Genomic DNA, 18,390 nt, shown 5'->3' on the forward strand with positions numbered 1-18,390 from the left:
CATGTTTTAGTTCCTCTTTCTCTTTTGCCTGGGAGAGGGAAAAGGTTGATGGATCCTCCTTATCCCCCTCTTCACCTCCTTGCCTTCTCCTCCTCTTCTCCCTCGCTCCCTTGACACTCACTTATATCCTTCCCACTGTTTGAGATCTAACAGAGCAGAAGCCTCCCATAAACCCAACTCATAGTGTAATATGACATAGTAGGTGTGTTGGTGTGTGTGTGTGTGTGTGTGTGTTTCACTCAGCAATTGTGTGCTGAACTGTATTTCCACAGACAGGATGTGTGTATGTTTCAAACACCTTTCCTCTGTAGCCCCGAAGGTTTCAGGGGGTGTATGGGTTGAGGTCAGGGAGTTGGAAGAGAACTTAGTATGTACGTGTGAGGATGTATGTGTAGCATGATAGGAGGAGGTAGCGAGGGGTCAGATGAGGAGAGCACAATGAGAAACAAAAAGTGCATTTATATATATATATATATATATATATATATACAGTGTGTATATATATGCACACTATTAATTTGCTCACCAGGAACTTCTTCCCTGGTGCATCTGCCTGTGCACCAGGGAAGAAGTTCCTCCGATTCTCAATTGACACCACTGGAAATTGGTGGAAGACACCATACAATGCATACCATCAACAATCAATGACAGACTACAAATGAATAATAAAAAGTGGAGCCCGTGCAATATCTATAATCCAACAACAAAATTACTTTTTCCAGCATCCTCCCTGTGGGTTGTGCAATTCCAACCAACACCCACTCAGTCAAACTATCGTGTTCTCCACAAATTCCTGACATAGGCAGAATGTGTGTGACGCAAAGGCTGGCAGAACTTAGTTTTGAAACTTATTTGCTTCACATAGCACTAGATTCAAACTGTAATAAAGAGTCTGACTCATTAAAGTAAGTCAACAATAACAGCCGTACCAATGCTACTATATCCAGCTTTTTATATTTGCTTTACACATGAACTCCAACTAAAAAATCCAGTTTTACTAATGTAAGTTAAAAGTCCTGTCAATGTTTGTATATCCCCCAGTGTTAAAGCAATGCTAACGGTTCATTTTATCACAAGCGGGTTACCTCATTGGTGAACTAAGCAGAAAAACCCCACTCTTTGACTTTATAAAAGCACCTATAAATCAAAGTTGGAACATTGGAAAGAGGTTCTATTTATTCTCTCCCTTCTGTTCTCGAGTAAATACTATAGATTAGATTAGATTCAGCATTTGGTAAATGTAAGACAATGCTAACTATGGCCGTGAACTGACTATGTTTGAAATGGTAGAAACTTGTGCTAAACAAGACCCCTTCCTTTTTTCACTGTTGGCTTATTGGTATCTTCCAGTGTCAAAATACATTTCTTCCCACACTATTTCCCCCCCCAAACAATTTGGGACGCTGTCAGCTGCTCCTAACGGCATTGGTATTCCTTGCTATAACTGGCTAGAAATAAAGCCAAACCACAGGTCTTTGCAGCATCCCAGGCATCTGTTAAATAATGACAGATTTGTTCTTAATAAGGTTCATCTATGTATCTGCAGTTATGGCCAGAGGCGTCTCCTTGGCTTCAACCTTATTCAGTTTCAGCAGATGAGGAGCGAGAGCGCAGGCTGCTGAGATCGCCGGCAGATTACACAGGCCTGTGTCTTTGAAGTGTACGAACTGGGATACATTGGGAAGAATAGGGGGGCTCTGGTAGTGTGTGTGTGAGTGTCAATGAGTGTTGGAGGGTGTGTGCATGTATGTGTTCCTTTGTACGCAGGAGTATTTGTGTCAAATAGGACAGCAGCAGAGCTAGAAAGCTGAGAGAATGTGTGTGTCTATGTGCGGATAAGAGTAAGAAAGCCTGTGGGTGTGAAGTGAGGTTCAGTGTGCACACGTGATATGAAACTGAGAGCAACTGAGAACAAATGCTGTTTCATTCAACTCACTGTTAGGTGCTGGAAGAGCCATGCTCTCATGATGTTGGTGGCCACCTTAGGGAAGATGCCTCTCTTCTTGTTTCGTTTCTTTTCTTTATCCGGGTCATCGTCGTCCCCTGTGCTCGGTGAAGCCACGCTGTTGTCCAGGCCATCACCTGTCACATGACAAGAAACAGGAAGAGACAGCGGAGATCAGACACACAGTTTGTTTACTTCCTGCATTCGCTGCGCCTCTGCATTCAAAGGGAATAAATACGATTTCGAAGGAATTCTGGAGGGCTTTGTATGCACAGACGGAGGGGTATAGAGACACAACAATGGCAAGCAGAGAATGGCTGGAAAACAGCACCTCATAAATGCATTCATTTTTAATACATTTATAAATAACCCTGCCTTTCATTTTTCTCCCCCCGTCACTTGAAAACACAGCAAGCGCTCGCATCTTTCTGCGAGAAAGAGAGGGGAGCACAAAGGACTTGTAAGGTCGCATTTCCCCACTCTCCCATCCAAGCTTGCGCAGAATTGAAAATGACAGAGAGATTTAGTCTTTATTATCCTGAGGGGAAATAGTTATTGAAGCGTCGCCCTGGCGTATTCTGCCATTTTACCTGAGGTGGAAAGAGTAACACGGCACTACAAAAGGGGAGGTTGCGAGGAGGGGGAAGGCAGAAAATAAAAGGAAAATAGGTGGAAAAAAGGAAGTCAGAGGCACAAACAGTGCTAACAAAGCTAGCTGCTTTTCATAACAAAGGCGTCATGGCTGCTTACAGCAACCTGTAGGGCTTCGATAAGGCTCTATTAAGGCCAGTTAACCTCACCTAAGGGGAACACTGAGACAGCTTAGAGTATTTGAGCACTGAGAGGAAAAGTGAAAGGAAGGCGTTCCATGGGCCTTTTCTCTGCATTCAGGCTCAACAACATGAACCCACACAAACACACACACACACACACACACACACACACACACACACACACAGCACATATTCAAAACTACCCAATTACTGTACGCATTCTATACAGCTCCAGTGGAGAGAAAGAGGCTCTTCCCATCTGTGGCTGTGAAAAGCCTAATTGTTATTATCATTATTCAAAAATGCAAGCCACCCTCAATGAAAATGATAATCATAAAAGAAACATGAGGGGAGGTAAACAAGTGGCGCCCTCACTGCTTGAAATTTCAACGGCAGATAACTGACTTTTGTCCTGTACTGCCTGTCTTGACTGGAAGTGAGGGGAAGGAGAGGAGAAAAAATAAAAAGCACTGAAGCAGTGTACAGAATTGGATCCAGTTATTTATTGATTACACACAAAGCACTTCTAAAGCTTCTAGGTCTATTCACTGTGGCGGGAGTAGATAACTGCATTCGAGCGGGCCCGCACTCCGCTAACTTGCACAGGGCGACACCCAGCACCTAGCTAAACCCTAAGCCCCTGATTCATCGATAATTAATGGGGATGTTGGCGCTAATCCGGTTGGAGATGACTTTTTTCCAGCCTGCCACATCAATGGAATAATCAAGGGCCTAAAACCCAGGCCTTTGCTCCCCATTACCTCAGGCAAAAGAATTCCTGAAAGCATGCCTGGAGGGCACCTGAATTATATACACCATTAGGAGAGAGAGGCTCTCAACGATCCATACGAAACAACACTCTTGGCTAGCTCTCACTCTCTCTCTCCGACTGTTCTGGCAGAAGGAGATACATATGCACACATATTGAAGTCTTTCTAATGAACCTCATGTGGAAGTGGAGGTGGCGCTACGGATGGTGGGGGAGGGTTTAAAATAAGAGCTTGCTTTTCATTAATTGTGCGACACTGATGCAAACGCGACCCACTTCACATTAATAATGCACATATGCATGTAAAGATGGTGGTGGGGTTGGGCTACTATCACGCCACCAAAAGGTCAAAAACTGGTTTCAGGCAAAAGCCACATTGCAGGTTGAAGTGCCTTTGAGCAAGTCATTAAGCTTCGCCAGCATTTTAAGTAACTGCATAATGCTCTAATCTATATGTACTACAATTTTCATCATCAATTGATCGGATGATTGTTTTTCTTCTTCATCAATCAGTTATTTAGCATTTTAAAAAGTCATTTTGATGTACTTGTCACAATCCCCCAGAGCCTCAGGTGACTTTCTCAAATTCTTTTTTTTTTTCCACAAACAGTCCAAAATCCACAGATATTCACTTTGCAAGGATATTAAAAAAAAAAAGAAGGAAAAACGGTAAATCCAAAAGAGAGAGGGTAACTGAATCTTTGACACATTTCCTTGAAGAACTTCAACCATTAACTGATTAGTGTTGTTAATCCATTCATTTCAATTGATTAATCGACTAATCCTTTCAACATAACCCTCAAACAAACCCTAACTCACACTCAGAAAATGTAGCCCTTACACCCATCTCCTGACCTCTCCCTGTCTACAAACACACTCACATTGTAAGCTTCAGTTACATCATTAGCTTGGGACAAACACAGCCTGAGATTAACAAGTGAACAAGAGATTTTTTCTGCCTACTGTTTCAGGGCTAAAATACACCCACCACTCTGTCTCCCTCTTTCCCTTTTTCTCTCTGCATCTCTCTGCCTGGTGGAAAAGAGGGGTGAGCCGAGCCGAGGCCCTGTAATCTAAGACCAGATTTTCATTGGAAGCAAATGCTTTCAATCCGTTGTAAAGACCGGCTCATGTTCAGCAAAGCCTACAATAACAAACCTAGGGGCTTGTCCCATGTGAGTTGGGAAAACAGAAGCAAACCAGCCAGAGTACCAGCTCAGAGTGAGTGAGTGAGCGAGTGAGTGAGTGAATATGCATGCAAGTGAGCAAGTGAGCAAGAGTGGGCGAGCATGCTCAGGAAGAGGTGAGAAATCGTGAGGCGCATGGAGAGAGAGGGAAAGAAAGAGAGGGAAACAAGGGAGAGAGAAAGCACAAAGAGGACAGAGAAAGCACAGAATAAGTAATAAAAGTGTGGACGCTCAGAGAAAACTGTCACGAGAAATTGCATTATTCTGGGTGTGTCGCCTGTACTTTTGCTATTGTTTAACGGCATAATCACATCTAACCTGAACCCTCTTTGATCATAAGGCTTCTTGTTAATATTGGATGGTGTAGTGCTTTATTATATGGTGCTATATACGTCTTATCTTTCTATGTTTAACAGGGATCACTATACATGACGCTTTCTTTCTCTTTCTCTTTTAAGTCCAGTCATCGAACCAGTAACCTTCCAGTTGCATGCTGACTTTTAGGTTGCCACTGCCCCATGTAGTACAATATAATACTACATTGTATCTGTTAGATTGTACAATCTTCATGGCTGTTAATTATGACTCTACAGAATATATAATGACCCTAAAGACCTCTGCCTAATCAATAATTAATCACACATCAAAATGATGCATGTAAGTGAAGTAGGCTGAATTACATCTCTACCCATATGACATCTATATCATATTTTGAACCATGTCAAAAGAACACAGAAGCACTGCTTGTGTTTTTGTCTAACATACACAAGATCTCCTCAAAACTTTGACACAAAATGAATGATGAGGAGAATGAAATTGAATGGACCTCTATTTTACAGCTAGAGGTAAACTTTGACCATTTTTGCCTGCCAAACCCCAAACTCTAAACCAGAGAGGGAAACCCTAACCCCTCCCTGTAACCCCTCTCCTTTCTCAGTACTTCTAAGTAAGTCTGACCTATAGACACTTGCTTTACCGAGAGGGGGGAAAGGAAGGAGGAGGGCTAGAGAAGGGCCGTCAATTTTATTGGCATTTCCATTTTCACTGCAATTTGATACCAATCACCTCTGCAAGGTCTGGGGCTAATTTCTGCTTTGCTTTAGCCCCAGCAAGCGGCGGAAGAGCGGGAGGTGGGAGGAGAGAAAAGAGTGAGACTGTGGGAGTGAGGAAGAGTGAGGCAGGAAAGGTGTTGAAGCTGTGTCTGGCAGCCATGTTGGGGAAATGTCAATGGTGTTACCTCAGCATATGAGAGACGGAGGTAGGGTAAAACAGGGAAAGAAGAGAAGGAGAGGGGGAATGAATGTGGAACACTCAGTGAGAGCAGAAAAGAGACAAAGAGAAAACACCATTGAGGGAGGTGATGAAGAGGGAGAAAATAACGGGTAAGAGCGGGAAAAGGTGTTGTGTGACACACTGAAGTTAATCAGCTGAAAAAAATCTAACACTCCCAGTCAGTCAGGCCATGTTCACTGTTACGCAGATAATTTTTTTGTTGTGTGTTGGCCTCTGAAGCTGTAGAAATACGTCCTCCAAAAAGGACACATTTTAAAGAAAACATCCTATGTGTGGCTTTTTTTGCATTTGGAGAATCATTTAGAGTGACACAGTCCTGGTGTTTCAGTTTCAGTAAAGTTCATTTTTAAAAAGGACATAGACTTCTTGAAAATGCTGAAGAATAATCATGTGTCGTGTGATCTCACACCTCTCACTGTAGCAAACATGGCCTCAGTGACGTCACAGCCAGTTCGTCAATCAGCCAATAAGCCCTTTAGTCCATCAGTCGGGCAGTTGTCCACTCTGTTGTCCACCGTCTCCAGTCAACCACCAAACTACCTTGTCGGCCAGTGAGCTAGTCACTCCATAAAGCCACCAAGTCAGCCAGTGAGTAAATCAGTCAGTCATGCAGTCATAAAGCAACCTTGTCAGTCAGCCGGTTAGCCAGTCAGTCATTCACTCAGTCAGTCAGAAAGCTAGCTGGGCAGCTAGTAAGCCAGCCAGCCAATCAACCAGTCAGTCACTCTCCATACACAGGCTGCCAGGCTCATTAAGAGCATCAGCAGGCTGTAACCCTGGGCTGCGTGCATACAGCGTGGGGCAGCTAGGCTAGCAAGCTCCAGTCTCCCTACAAGGAAAAGCCACAGGCACAACTCTGGGCCTGGCCCACTGATCGGCCATGACAACATCTTTGCAACTAGTTAGAGGAGGGGCTGTGAGGAGGAGGAGGAGGGTGAATCAATGCAGAACGGTGGGGGTGCATGCTCGAGTGTGAAGAATGCATGCATGCACTGATGTGCATTCGTCTGTATGTGTGTCTATCTCTGTCTTTCTTTATGCATGTGTGTTTCCAGCCACATAGGCTCTGAATGTCGTGAGTGTGTGTCTGTCTGTGTGTGTGTCTGTGTGTGTGTGTATGTGTGTCTGTGTGTGTGTGTGTGTGTATGTGGCAATTAGGGAGCAGGCCAGTGACTGGAAGGAGCCAAGGGCAGTTGAAATGCCCCGGGGCCAACCAAGGGAAGGAATATTTTATCAGTCCCCTCACATGCTGTATACACAAATGCGCACTTCCACACAAACACACACACACACACAGTGTCCAAACAGATAATACATAAAACTAGGTTAGCTTTCTTCATGCATTTTCACTAGCTTCGTTAGCATTAGCTAAACAGACAGTTACTTCTATGCTCATTCAGCTTCGATGGCTTTTATTTAAGCCTTTTCGCCACTTCATGTTTCATTCCTGCCTTCCCCTCCTTCCTACTTCATTACTTTTCTTTCTCCTCGTTCTCTCTGTCTGCTGGAGTGTGGGGCTGGAATGGCTGATATTTGCAGTGTTGGGGGTGTAAGATGAAGCATTGTTATCTTTCTTCTATGTAGGTTTGAATTTAAATGGTAAAAGCCATTTCACCAATTAAATATGGTTAAATGGCATCGTTTAATTGAAGTAAACTGGGTTTTGTTCGATATCCTTAGTCTTGATGTTTTCAGTCTACCTCTTCATCTAGTGAGTGCTAATGACACTTCCTCTCTTCTGTCTCTTCGTCTGCCTCTCCTGTGTCTTTATCACTTCTCTACATCTCTCTGTCTCAAGGCATACCCTGACATTATCAAGCAGTATCTAGGCTAATCTGTTATGATCTGATTATGAACCATCTCTCAGCATAAGACAGAGATTGGTACTACCTGCCCCCTCTGCGCGGGCACACGTGCCATTCCAAGGTGTCAGCCATTTTTCTGCTGCCTGGCAAATTAACAGCCACGGATTCAGCAGTCAGTCATCTGCGAACAGTGATCTTGTCAGACACGTCGCTCCTAGCGCAACGCAAGAGAATAATGACATTTAGCTTTCTAAGATATTTTTTTTTTCATAAAAGCACTGCTGAGTTGAGGAATAAGGGTTATGAATATTAGCTTTGTGCCAGATGTCATGAGTGGGATCCTGTGGCAGGAATCATTCACAGATGGCTAAACATTTTAGAGGATACAGTGAGATGCTTTTGCAAGGTTTTATTGGCCGTGGATAGGCTGAGAGTGAGAAGAAATGGGGACAGGTCTTTTGAGTTTATGACAGTGCATTTCTTCTATGGGCTATTTGTTGCAACAGAAAGAGAGAGAGAGTGCGTATTTCACTGTGAGTGCGAATGACCTGCGGCTGATCTCTCATGGGCCACTCCTAGAGTTTCACACCCCAGAAAGCTCACATGACCCTGGGTTGGCTGCCCAGGCAAGGCCCAGGCCTCGGGGACCTGCTACCCTGTTCCACATGGGATACACGCATCTCATATTGGCAGGCGAGAAATTCATACATATACACACACACACACACACACACACACACACTCAAAACATGATACATAAAGAGCACACGCACGTGCTGATGTACATTCACTAAAGTGCAATCCTGTCTTTCTGGCACTCAAGCACAAACACACACACTCTCACACACATACACATACATAGCATTCCCAGAAATCCTCCGAGAGGTAAAGGAGGGCTCGCAAGAGGGAGGGAGAAAAGAAAAAAGTGGCGTTTATTGTATTCAGGCCATTCATAAGCTCTAGACTTGGGGAGGGAGAGTACGGGGGGAGTTGCAGGCAGTGGGGGGTTCCCTTTGCATTGCTCAGGAGGCCCCTCCCACCTCCAAATATTCTGAACATGCAGGAATTCCTTGCAACACAATTCCCAACTAGGGGCACATTTTCAAAAGCATCTCTCCCTTTAGAGCACCAAAAGTGGACACACACTTGAACACACTCACATGCACTCATTTCTTAGGATCTTCCACGAGGCAACTTTCCAATAATGACTACAAAAGTATTCTAAACCAACACACACACACACACACACACACACACACACACACACACTTACTTCAATACAAAACACTCTCTGTGACCAATGCTGTTTCGCCTCCCTTTTATTCCGGAGGAGGAGGAGAGACAGAGAGAAATCCCCTCGACCATTCTGTGGATAATGACATGCGCTGTCGACAAAACAATATGGCTAGTCTAGACTTCCCTTCCTGCCTTTGCCAGAGAGACACTCCACTATTTTCAGATCTTTGCTCAAAACTTCCGCCAACACATTTGGATCATATCACTCTGATGCATAGCTTAATCTCTGTAGAACATACACCAGCTACAATACAATGAAATAGATTAGGTAGACAGAGAAAGTTATCATTATTACGGAAGAAAAAAAAAATGGAGCCCGTCAGGTAAACAACCAGGGGAGAGCTAAGTAATTGCTTCCTGTAATCAAAGACAACTCCATGCAAGTAATTACAGTAAATAACGAGTGCTTCGCAATAACAAAGCCAGTTACTTTGAATTATGACAGTTTTGTGGATCAGCACTGACAGATTCAATAATGACAGTTAACTGGTGAGTCATTTACAAGGGTTATTTGTAATTAAAGCACACTGGAGAATTCTTGTTGTGAGAATCTGAGCAAAGTTTGGAGCAATTATTTCATTTGTGGTGATCTGATGAGGAGGAGATCAGGAAGCCAGGGACAGGGAATGTGTTTAACTAACAACAAAATGAGGAAAAAAACAGACCAGTTATTATACTTATGAGTTAATTAAAAGCATTTGTCAAAGCCTCTGGTCTATGACTTATGTGGCTTTTGCTGTCGTGACTTGAATGCATTGCTGTTAGTGTTCATATTAAATGTAAGTTGACACTGATGCATACTTTTCCATGTGTGCAGGTGACATAGTACACATGTACAGATACATATAGAGTTTGCTGATTTTAGTAAATAAATACAACATTCACTCAAACCACTCAAATGTGCTGCTTTTTTAAGTATTCTATGGCTGTAAAGTGAATATGTGGTGGCCAGGCGACAAGTGATTTGATGACATCACATAATGCTCTGGGAAATTGTGCGGGGTATTTGTTTTATGACATTTTATAGACCAAATGATTTACCTTTCATAAAATATTGAATATTAGACCTATGTTAATGGTCTTTGTCTGTGTGAAAGTGTTCCTGTGCTTCTGTGTGCTATAGCTGAGGCTCTTCCTCTGTTGGCTGTGAGAGGGGGGCAGCGGGGGTGTGGGGATCAGGCCTGTTGACATAGCCATAGGTGATGGCAAAAATGTCAGTGTAAATGTGACTGCTCTCTCTGTGCCATTTTCCCGTAAAGGGTCATCACCACAGGCTGCCTGACACGCTGGAAACTGCCTCAAGCATGGGGCACCGACACGACATTAAACTGCAGTATGCCTCCACGCACAGAAACACACACACACACACACACACACACACACACACACACACACACACACACACACACACTCATACACACAGCGACTGCCTTTTATTCCCACTTCCAGATCAGTCGAGAGAGAGAAGAATGAGGGAGAAAGAGACAGACGGTACGAGCTAAAATGAAAGTGTAGGGCGATGAATTCAGCCTTTCATGTTGAGCACTTTTGCTGTGTAACTATTGATTTTTTTTACCCTCTTGCCTTTGTGTTGCTGTTTTCTTTTTTTCTAACCTGAAGATAGAAGGCCAGACTTGGTTCAAATGGGAGCACTTTTAAGGGGGGCCCACAGATTCTTCGCCTCAGTAAAGGGGAGTCCTCAGACACACACACACACACACAGACACACAAAACGGTGAGATTCCTGAAATCGTACTTCTTTTGCTGCTTTCCCTCTCAATTGTTTCGCTGCCTCTCAGATGGCTTTTGACACCTTCGACTCACCAAGCTTCAGTCAAACTCAACACACGAGGAACGCACACAGAGTGAGAGGGAGAGAGAGAGAGTCAAATGGACTATGGAATGGACAAGGGGATGGGGGGAAGGGATGGTAGCAAGGACAAGGACTATAACAAAAGCTAAGAGCACTTAACAGCACAATGGCACGGCGGGCCTTTCCAAAAGTCAGCTGATGTGCTGAAGGGCGTTCAAAAGTCCTTCAGTGTAGACATGGGACGACAGAGGGAATCTTTAGCTAAACCAAAGGGAAAACATCCTATTTAAACTTGTGGGCTAACAACACGTTCTAACAACTAACATTTTGTACAAATATATATTTTCAGCACAAGAAACCTATATTTACTCACGGAGGCCCTTTGATAAACCATCAAAATATCGTTTTCAAGAAACTCAAACTATAAATAGAAATCTTTCTTAGCACAAAGACACTTGCTTAACTTTCCGGAGCCTATGCTACAGCTTCAAGGTATAATTTTTAGACAACATGATCTCATTTTTTCCAATGAGCTAAATTTTGTGAAATTATATCTTGCAGCACTACCTTGTTTAACCTCAACCAACCTATCAAAGCCACCAGTTTAATGAACTAACATTAAGTGAAAATGTATCATCTCAGTACCAACAATCAGTCTGTTTTGTCTATAATCATGCCTTCATGTTTTGGGTGTAGTTCCATTAACCAAACATATTTTTCAGAGCTAGCGTGTACAGCTCTCGCCTGGGTGTGCATGTTTCCACATGGTAACTATCTGAATGACACAGCTGCTGATAAACACTTTTAATGCACAAGGATTTTCCCACTCATGCTAACCTATCAGCACCAGCCAAACTGCAGTATGTAGTTAGATAATACGGGCATGCTAGCCCTGCAGTGGTACAGGCTAATAATAGTGCATTAACTTACAGTGAGTTTTTTTGGAATAACAGCAGGTTTTAGTACTATGAAGGAGTGTAATATGGTCTGCACCCACAAGCTCAGGTTACTGAAGGGGTGGTAAGGAAAACAGGATAAGTCATTATCAGAGCAACAACCTACTCTATTTAAATACCTTTGGTTGTTGTGTTGTTGCATTTACATTTTACGGTTTTAGCTGATTTTTAATGAGTAAACAGGGCACTGGCTGTTGTGGAGATCAAGTGTGTGGGATTCTATTATGGGATGCCCTCTTAGAGACTCCTTCTTCACACTCAGATCGAGAATATCCACTCCTCTGTTGGGTTATTAACTTAACTTTATAGCTTCTCCCTCCAAAGTAATGCTGCGTCTGCTGCTTCCTTCTCCTTGTCAATGTGTCCATGATAGGCACAGGATGTGGTGTTGTGGGGATGTGGGAGATTTGTAGTCCTATCAGCCTCCCCATACGCAGTCCTGATAAGGCTTTCGGGACACGGGCAGAGGAAGAGGAAGTGAGTGGGGTTTACAGCAGGCCAACTTCCTGTGGAGCACTGGCCCATGTGGACCAGAGTGATATGCCCCCCGTGGACGCCGGCGCTCTTGCCACACAGTCCCACCAAGTCACTTCCTGAAACAGGCAGCCCTCTCTGGGGGTGACTTCCTGTAAAAGTATGACCTCTCTGTCGCAAAAGAGAATCTCAATGGAACAAAGACCTGGGACCGCCTATGGGAACTGGTGTGTACAATATATAGATTTGCGTGTGTGTGTGTGTGTGTGTGTGTGTGTGTGTGTATGTGTGTTACACACCGCCACTCAGGCCTTTACTCCAAAGGTTATCACTAGTGAGAATCTCAGCCCCTGGTCCCTGCTCATCTCTTTGAGTTTCACTGGCTTGGAGCAAGAAGGGATGATCGGGTTACTTCCAAATGTGTGTGTTCATGAGTGTGTGTACAGCAAGTGGCATGCCTTGTGGTGCTCTGCAAACACACAAAGTAAACGCTGATGCTGCCCTCCAGCCCACCCTGCTGCTCTTGTGTTTACCTACAGGTATTTGTTATTTAGGCCTCTCTCTCCAAACCCTTAGAAAAGCTGCTGAGGTCTTTATCTCTCTGTAAAATCCCTATAGTAGGTATCCATGTCAAAAGGACCAATGGGTGGTGGGCCTCAGGGGCCAGCATGTTTGGTCTGGGTCAGCCCCGGGTCAAGCTTTGGCCCAGTTGACACACATTAAATCCACACTTTCCTTCCAATCTCCTGCATCCCAGGTTACTTGGGCTCAAAACATGCCAAGTCACCACAAATGTGGTATTTCACATCTTGACACTTTTAGCTCACTGTCACCTTCAGTGAAACCGAATATTTGAACCAGAAATGGCTGTAAATGGTCGCATCGTTTACTGCAGCGATCAGACCTGTGACTACATCATACAAATGGTTACCAGTCTGACATGGATCACATTTAGAATTTTAAAGCACCTATCAAGAAGTCAGGTTCGAATGTCAGAGGCAAAGGGTGCAGCATATGTCATATCAAGGTTATAAAGTAAGCCCTAACAAAAATTAAAGAAGCATCGACCCATATTCAGTGATGAAAATAATCCACGGGGATGCTGGTTTTGACCAAAAATGGTGCTTCTGCTGGTGTTTTCCTGGCATGAAATTGGCTTTGTGTGGGTGCCGTTCGGAGAGCCGGCTGGTAAATTCTCCCGTTCTTTTGTTAGAAAAGGGGGGGCTCCATGCATAATGGTCTTAGCCAGGGAGGTCTGGAACTGTGTCCATAAATTGAATTATTTCAATTTGAGGGAGAGAGAGTGAGAGAATAATGGAGAGTGGCTGTGTGAGTGTGTGTTACATTTACATGTGAACATATGCATGTGTGTTGATGGAGAGCGGGAGAAGGAGAGACTCATTTTTATTCTTCTACAGGGCTCACATTTACAAGTGAGAATATAAACCGAGTTGCAAGAGATTACAGAAGGGGCCAAATGTTACCTTGCAGCTGGAAGCTATAGTGGATAGAAAAGGCTGCTGGTTGAGGCCGCCGTGGCATCAATAACAACTTCCTGTCTGAAAATTACCTCAGAGTGACACATCTTTCTATTCTCACAAAGAGAATAAATAAAAACAAATTCACCGACTACATGGAGAGTAAAACACCTTCACAGGCTTTACAAGTTGTCTTCAAGATGTTTAATAATGAAATGTGTGTGGTAAAATTTTTTTTTGCAAATGCACCCCTCCATCATATCCACATGTTGAGATAAAGCCATCTCCCACGCCATAAATGCTGAAACAACAGATATGAGTGTGTATATGTGTGTATGTCTGTGTGTTGGGGTAGGGGTGGGGTGAAAATATTCCTGACACAATATAATCGGCAGGGGACCATATGGCAAACTGGCAGCAAGCTATTTATCCTTATCCTCTTTGGAGGCTAAAATTAGCACCTCACTGTTTGTAGCTTTAAGCTGGACTCCAACCACTGTGATAGGGCTAATAATACAGAAAAAAAACAGCCCAGCTGCCACAACTACTCCGCCTCCTTGTTCCATTTCCATCTTTCTCTCTCTCTCTCTTTCTAACTCTCTGCCCACCTCCCTCTGTCCCTTTCCCCTTATCCACTGAAAAAGACAATCTGATCAAACTCCATTTTAAGACCAAATCATGTTAATCTGACCATTAGGAATTGTATTAATATCATATAAGTGTTGCTTGAGCCAGGTTCCCCTATAAGCCCATGTGTCAGGAAAGCCAGGATTTCCTGAACACGGACCCCCTCGGCTGGCTTAAGAGCGTAGGATGATGGGGCTAATCTCTTTATCAAAAGCTTAAATAAACGTTGTTGCTCTGTGCATGTGTGTATGTGTGTGAGTGAGTTGCTTATTCGTGTGTGTGTGTGTGTGTTCTTGTGTGCCATGGGGCCAAACAATGCTTCTCCACTAAACAAAGTGCTAATACCCTGCCTCTTTGCTCACCCCCATCCCTCCTCCATCCCTTCTCTCTTGCCTCTCATTCTCCCTCAATGTAAGTGAATGTCTAAACTACAGTATGTCTCATTCATAGCCATCTATAATTTTTTTTTAGAAAGTATTATTAATTGTAGCTTTTCCCTACATTAACAGTAGGGAAGCTACTGAGAAAGCTCCTCTGGTCCTTCGCTCCTGTCATGCACTGTCAGAGGCGATCGTCTGAATTCTCGAGCCCGCTATCAGGGTTTTCCCTGAAAAGTTAACATCTATTTGATCAGAGGCCTCCTGGGCCCTGAGATCAGCTCCTCTACAAGGGAGGAGGCAGTGAGGCACAGTCAGCGGCAAGAGGAGTGGAAAGGCAGAAGGAGAGAGAATTTAAGGTTGTTTTATTAGCCAGATGTAATGCGTTATGACATGTCAGTGATGAGTCGCTGTGATTCCCTATGAACCTGTTCTGGCCATGATTAAGAACCAGGGCATTTACTTTCTGTGAGAGCTTGTATGTTTGTGTGTCTGTGCGCGTTGTGCACGTGCGCCCTGTGCGATTCCAGGCAATTTGAAGGCAAGCTGAACTGAAAACAGATAAAATAAGGGGTGCAAACTGGTGTCAACTTCTAAATTTGCCACCATTCTGTGCAATGACAAGTTTCCCACGGCAAGAACACAAGACCCTAGACGCAAACAAACACAAATAATTTCATTTCATTCAACTTTCCATCCTTTTCCTTTGCCAGACATGTGCATTACCACATTTCAACGTGTTTACATTTGCAAATCACAGCTCAAGGATTTGACTCCAAAAGGAGATATCCAGTAATTTGACAAAAGTGGCATCTTCTTTCAGGACATGATTACATGAGAATGGTGCAAATTATGGTGCTTCATACAGAAATAAACCTGAATGGAGTCCTCAGCTGACACAACAAGATCTTGAATTTAGAGGCATTGAATGAAAACATCTTCAGTGCGTTTGCATGCACAAATCATAAATGGAAAAAAAACTGTAATTTTCACTTCCTGGACACAGAAATTGAAAAACACAAAAAATGGCTTTACCACGTTTACACATTTAACTTTTCTTATCATAATCTCCCCACCCTGACACACAAGAGACCTCTACAAGGCAAAAAGTGTGTGTAAATAGTATCTTTTAGCAAACACCAGTAATTAGATATAGGCATTTGGCATTCACGCCAGTCGCAAATTAAAGAAGAGCGCTTCCTGTAAACAGACAGTGAGAATGTGTCTACATCATTAGCGTGCCACAATTATAACATGGGAGCTAAAGATACATTTCCCTCCTGCTTGCTCTCTCCTCAGTGAAAGCAAATGAAGTGAAACCTCTTTTCTTTTTTTCCCAATGAACACTACTGTTTCTTGGAGCTGCAGAAAACCACTATTGGTCTGATCGAAAAGTGCATTTATGGGCAAGAAGAAGAAGATGAAGAAGAACTTTGTAAGAGGTGAGACATTAATGATACCAATATTTTCAGTTGCAAGGATGCATCTGAAGTGAGGACAAAGACTGAGCGAAGGCATAAGAGAGACAGGCACAGAAGGAGAGCGAAGCTATTTTGTGTGCACGCATGTCATGAATGAATATGTATTTCATGTAAATTGTGCACACACGGCATATTGTAATAGTCTGGGCTAGACTTTGCATTTCTTTGGTCATGCAAACATGCCCACATGTAACCAACAGACGGAGGGAGACAGATAGTGGGGGGGATTTAAAGTAACAGAGAGGCTGAAGGAAACATTTTATTTCACCTTCAAAATGTGCATAGCATTTCTCTGAATGTTATCACAGAAAGTTACAAAACAAGGAAGTAGTGGAAGTGAAATAGAAACGAGAAGCAGACAGAGGTTGTAAGAGAAAATGAAGACATGGAGACAATATGTACAAATATGAGGCTCACGCGATGATATGTACACATGCTCAGCAACAAACGGCAGATAAATCCCAAAGTCAAACACCTTATCAAGATGTTTTATGACCATTACCTTCTCGCAGATGAAACTCGAGCCAAAAAAACACAGTGTGACCTGACTGACAAAGCAGGGGAGGAGAGGAGAGGAGAGGAGAGGAGAGGAGAGGAGAGGAGAGGAGAGGAGAGGAGAGGAGAGGGTAAACTTTGTTTACTTGTATTTCTGACTCTTTCTTCCACACGACCCCGACGGCCCGGTGACACTAGCCTTAATCCTAAAAACAAACTGGCCCCTTGCTGTGGGAACCTGATACAATTTCCTCTTTTTCAAGAGGGGCAAACTCAGGCCACTCCGAGTTTGCTTATTGCCTACGAGGCAATAAAAAGTCATTGAGGGCTATCATTTTCCTGCCAGGAGAGTCACTACATGTTGGTTGACGCGTCGGCCGCTGCGATGGAGCAGGGTCGTAAAGATCTCAGTGAATCTGAGAGACGGAGGTCGTGATTGGACATTGGAAGGCCAAACATCTCTTTTCCCAGGTAACCACAGATAATAATGTTTGAGATGCAGTAAATCCAGCTGAGACTGAATAAACATTCCTACCGGCAACGCTGAGTAGTCAGAGGATGTTTTCTCAAGGTGTTTTGAGACATAATTATCCTTTATGCCTTTCAAATATTGATTTTCATAAACAGCAAGAGAAATTAAAGTTAAGCTTGTGACTCTGTGATTGCAGATATTAAACAGTTTTTTTTACAAATGGACACATGCTCACACACTTTACTTTAACCCACTATGGGACACATAGTGAGCTTAAAGCCACAACTCTTTCACTTCTGAACTTGCAGATATTGCAGCATTGTGTACACCTCAATAGACTCCCAAACAACACTCAGCAGCACTTAACACACTCACTGGGGATAATTGCTCTATCTCTCTCCCTTTTCTTCAGTCACTATAGGATTTACACACACACATACACACACACACACACACACAGACTGCTCCAGTCAGCATCAAAATGTTTTCACAGCATTCTCTCTGAGATTCTCTTCCTTCCTCCTTATCTTACACTCTTATTTTGCTTTTTCTTTATGCCTTTTTCTTTCTCTTTCGTCCTGTTCCTCTCTTTTTTCCCCCACGTTCACGCTCTGAGGAAATCAAAGAAAGACTTGTGTTTGCCAGTTACTGTAGTTACACACACACCTCTAGTAATACAGACTGCAGACTAATCAAGACAACCACATACCTTTTATCTACCCACAGAGCCTCACATTTAAAGAGATTACCAAGAAACCTGGACACCAGTAAGACAATTACCGGACCGAGGATATTGCTCTGTAATGTTTAGACAACGTCTAGACAACCTATGAAAAAATGCAGTACTGCTTCTCTCAGGTTTTATATTTCCAACTTGCAGATTTATGCATTTTTAATGTTTGACCCAAAAAAAATCAACACTTCAAAATCAACATAATAAAAGCTTTTGACAATTATTATTTACCTTTTATATTAGTGTCTGGTTACAATCACCTGCTAGCTGATAGCTCACCCCTTTTTAATCCAACATGACAAAACTGCTCTCAAATTTATACCCTCAGAGTTGTCACTGTATGTGGGCCAATGCAACCAATACAAATTTCTACGTCTTAACAATACTTATTCATTAAAGTGCTTCTAATTCTCTCT

The 18,390-nt window shown here is 43.2% G+C and overlaps 1 protein-coding gene across 1 annotated transcript in view; it reads right to left on the reverse strand.

Moving 5' to 3' along the window:
• LOC139211108 (homeobox protein Meis1) overlaps positions 1–18,390 on the reverse strand; it is an 83,665-nt gene that overhangs the window by 43,796 nt on the left and 21,479 nt on the right. Inside the window, exon 8 of the mRNA XM_070841376.1 lies at positions 1,937–2,082. Within this exon, the coding sequence (XP_070697477.1) occupies positions 1,937–2,082 (146 nt within the window). The remainder of the gene's footprint in view (positions 1–1,936; positions 2,083–18,390) is intronic.

Source organism: Pempheris klunzingeri, chromosome 12 (genome assembly GCF_042242105.1).
Source record: "Pempheris klunzingeri isolate RE-2024b chromosome 12, fPemKlu1.hap1, whole genome shotgun sequence".
In the NCBI taxonomy this organism is placed as follows: domain Eukaryota; kingdom Metazoa; phylum Chordata; class Actinopteri; order Acropomatiformes; family Pempheridae; genus Pempheris; species Pempheris klunzingeri.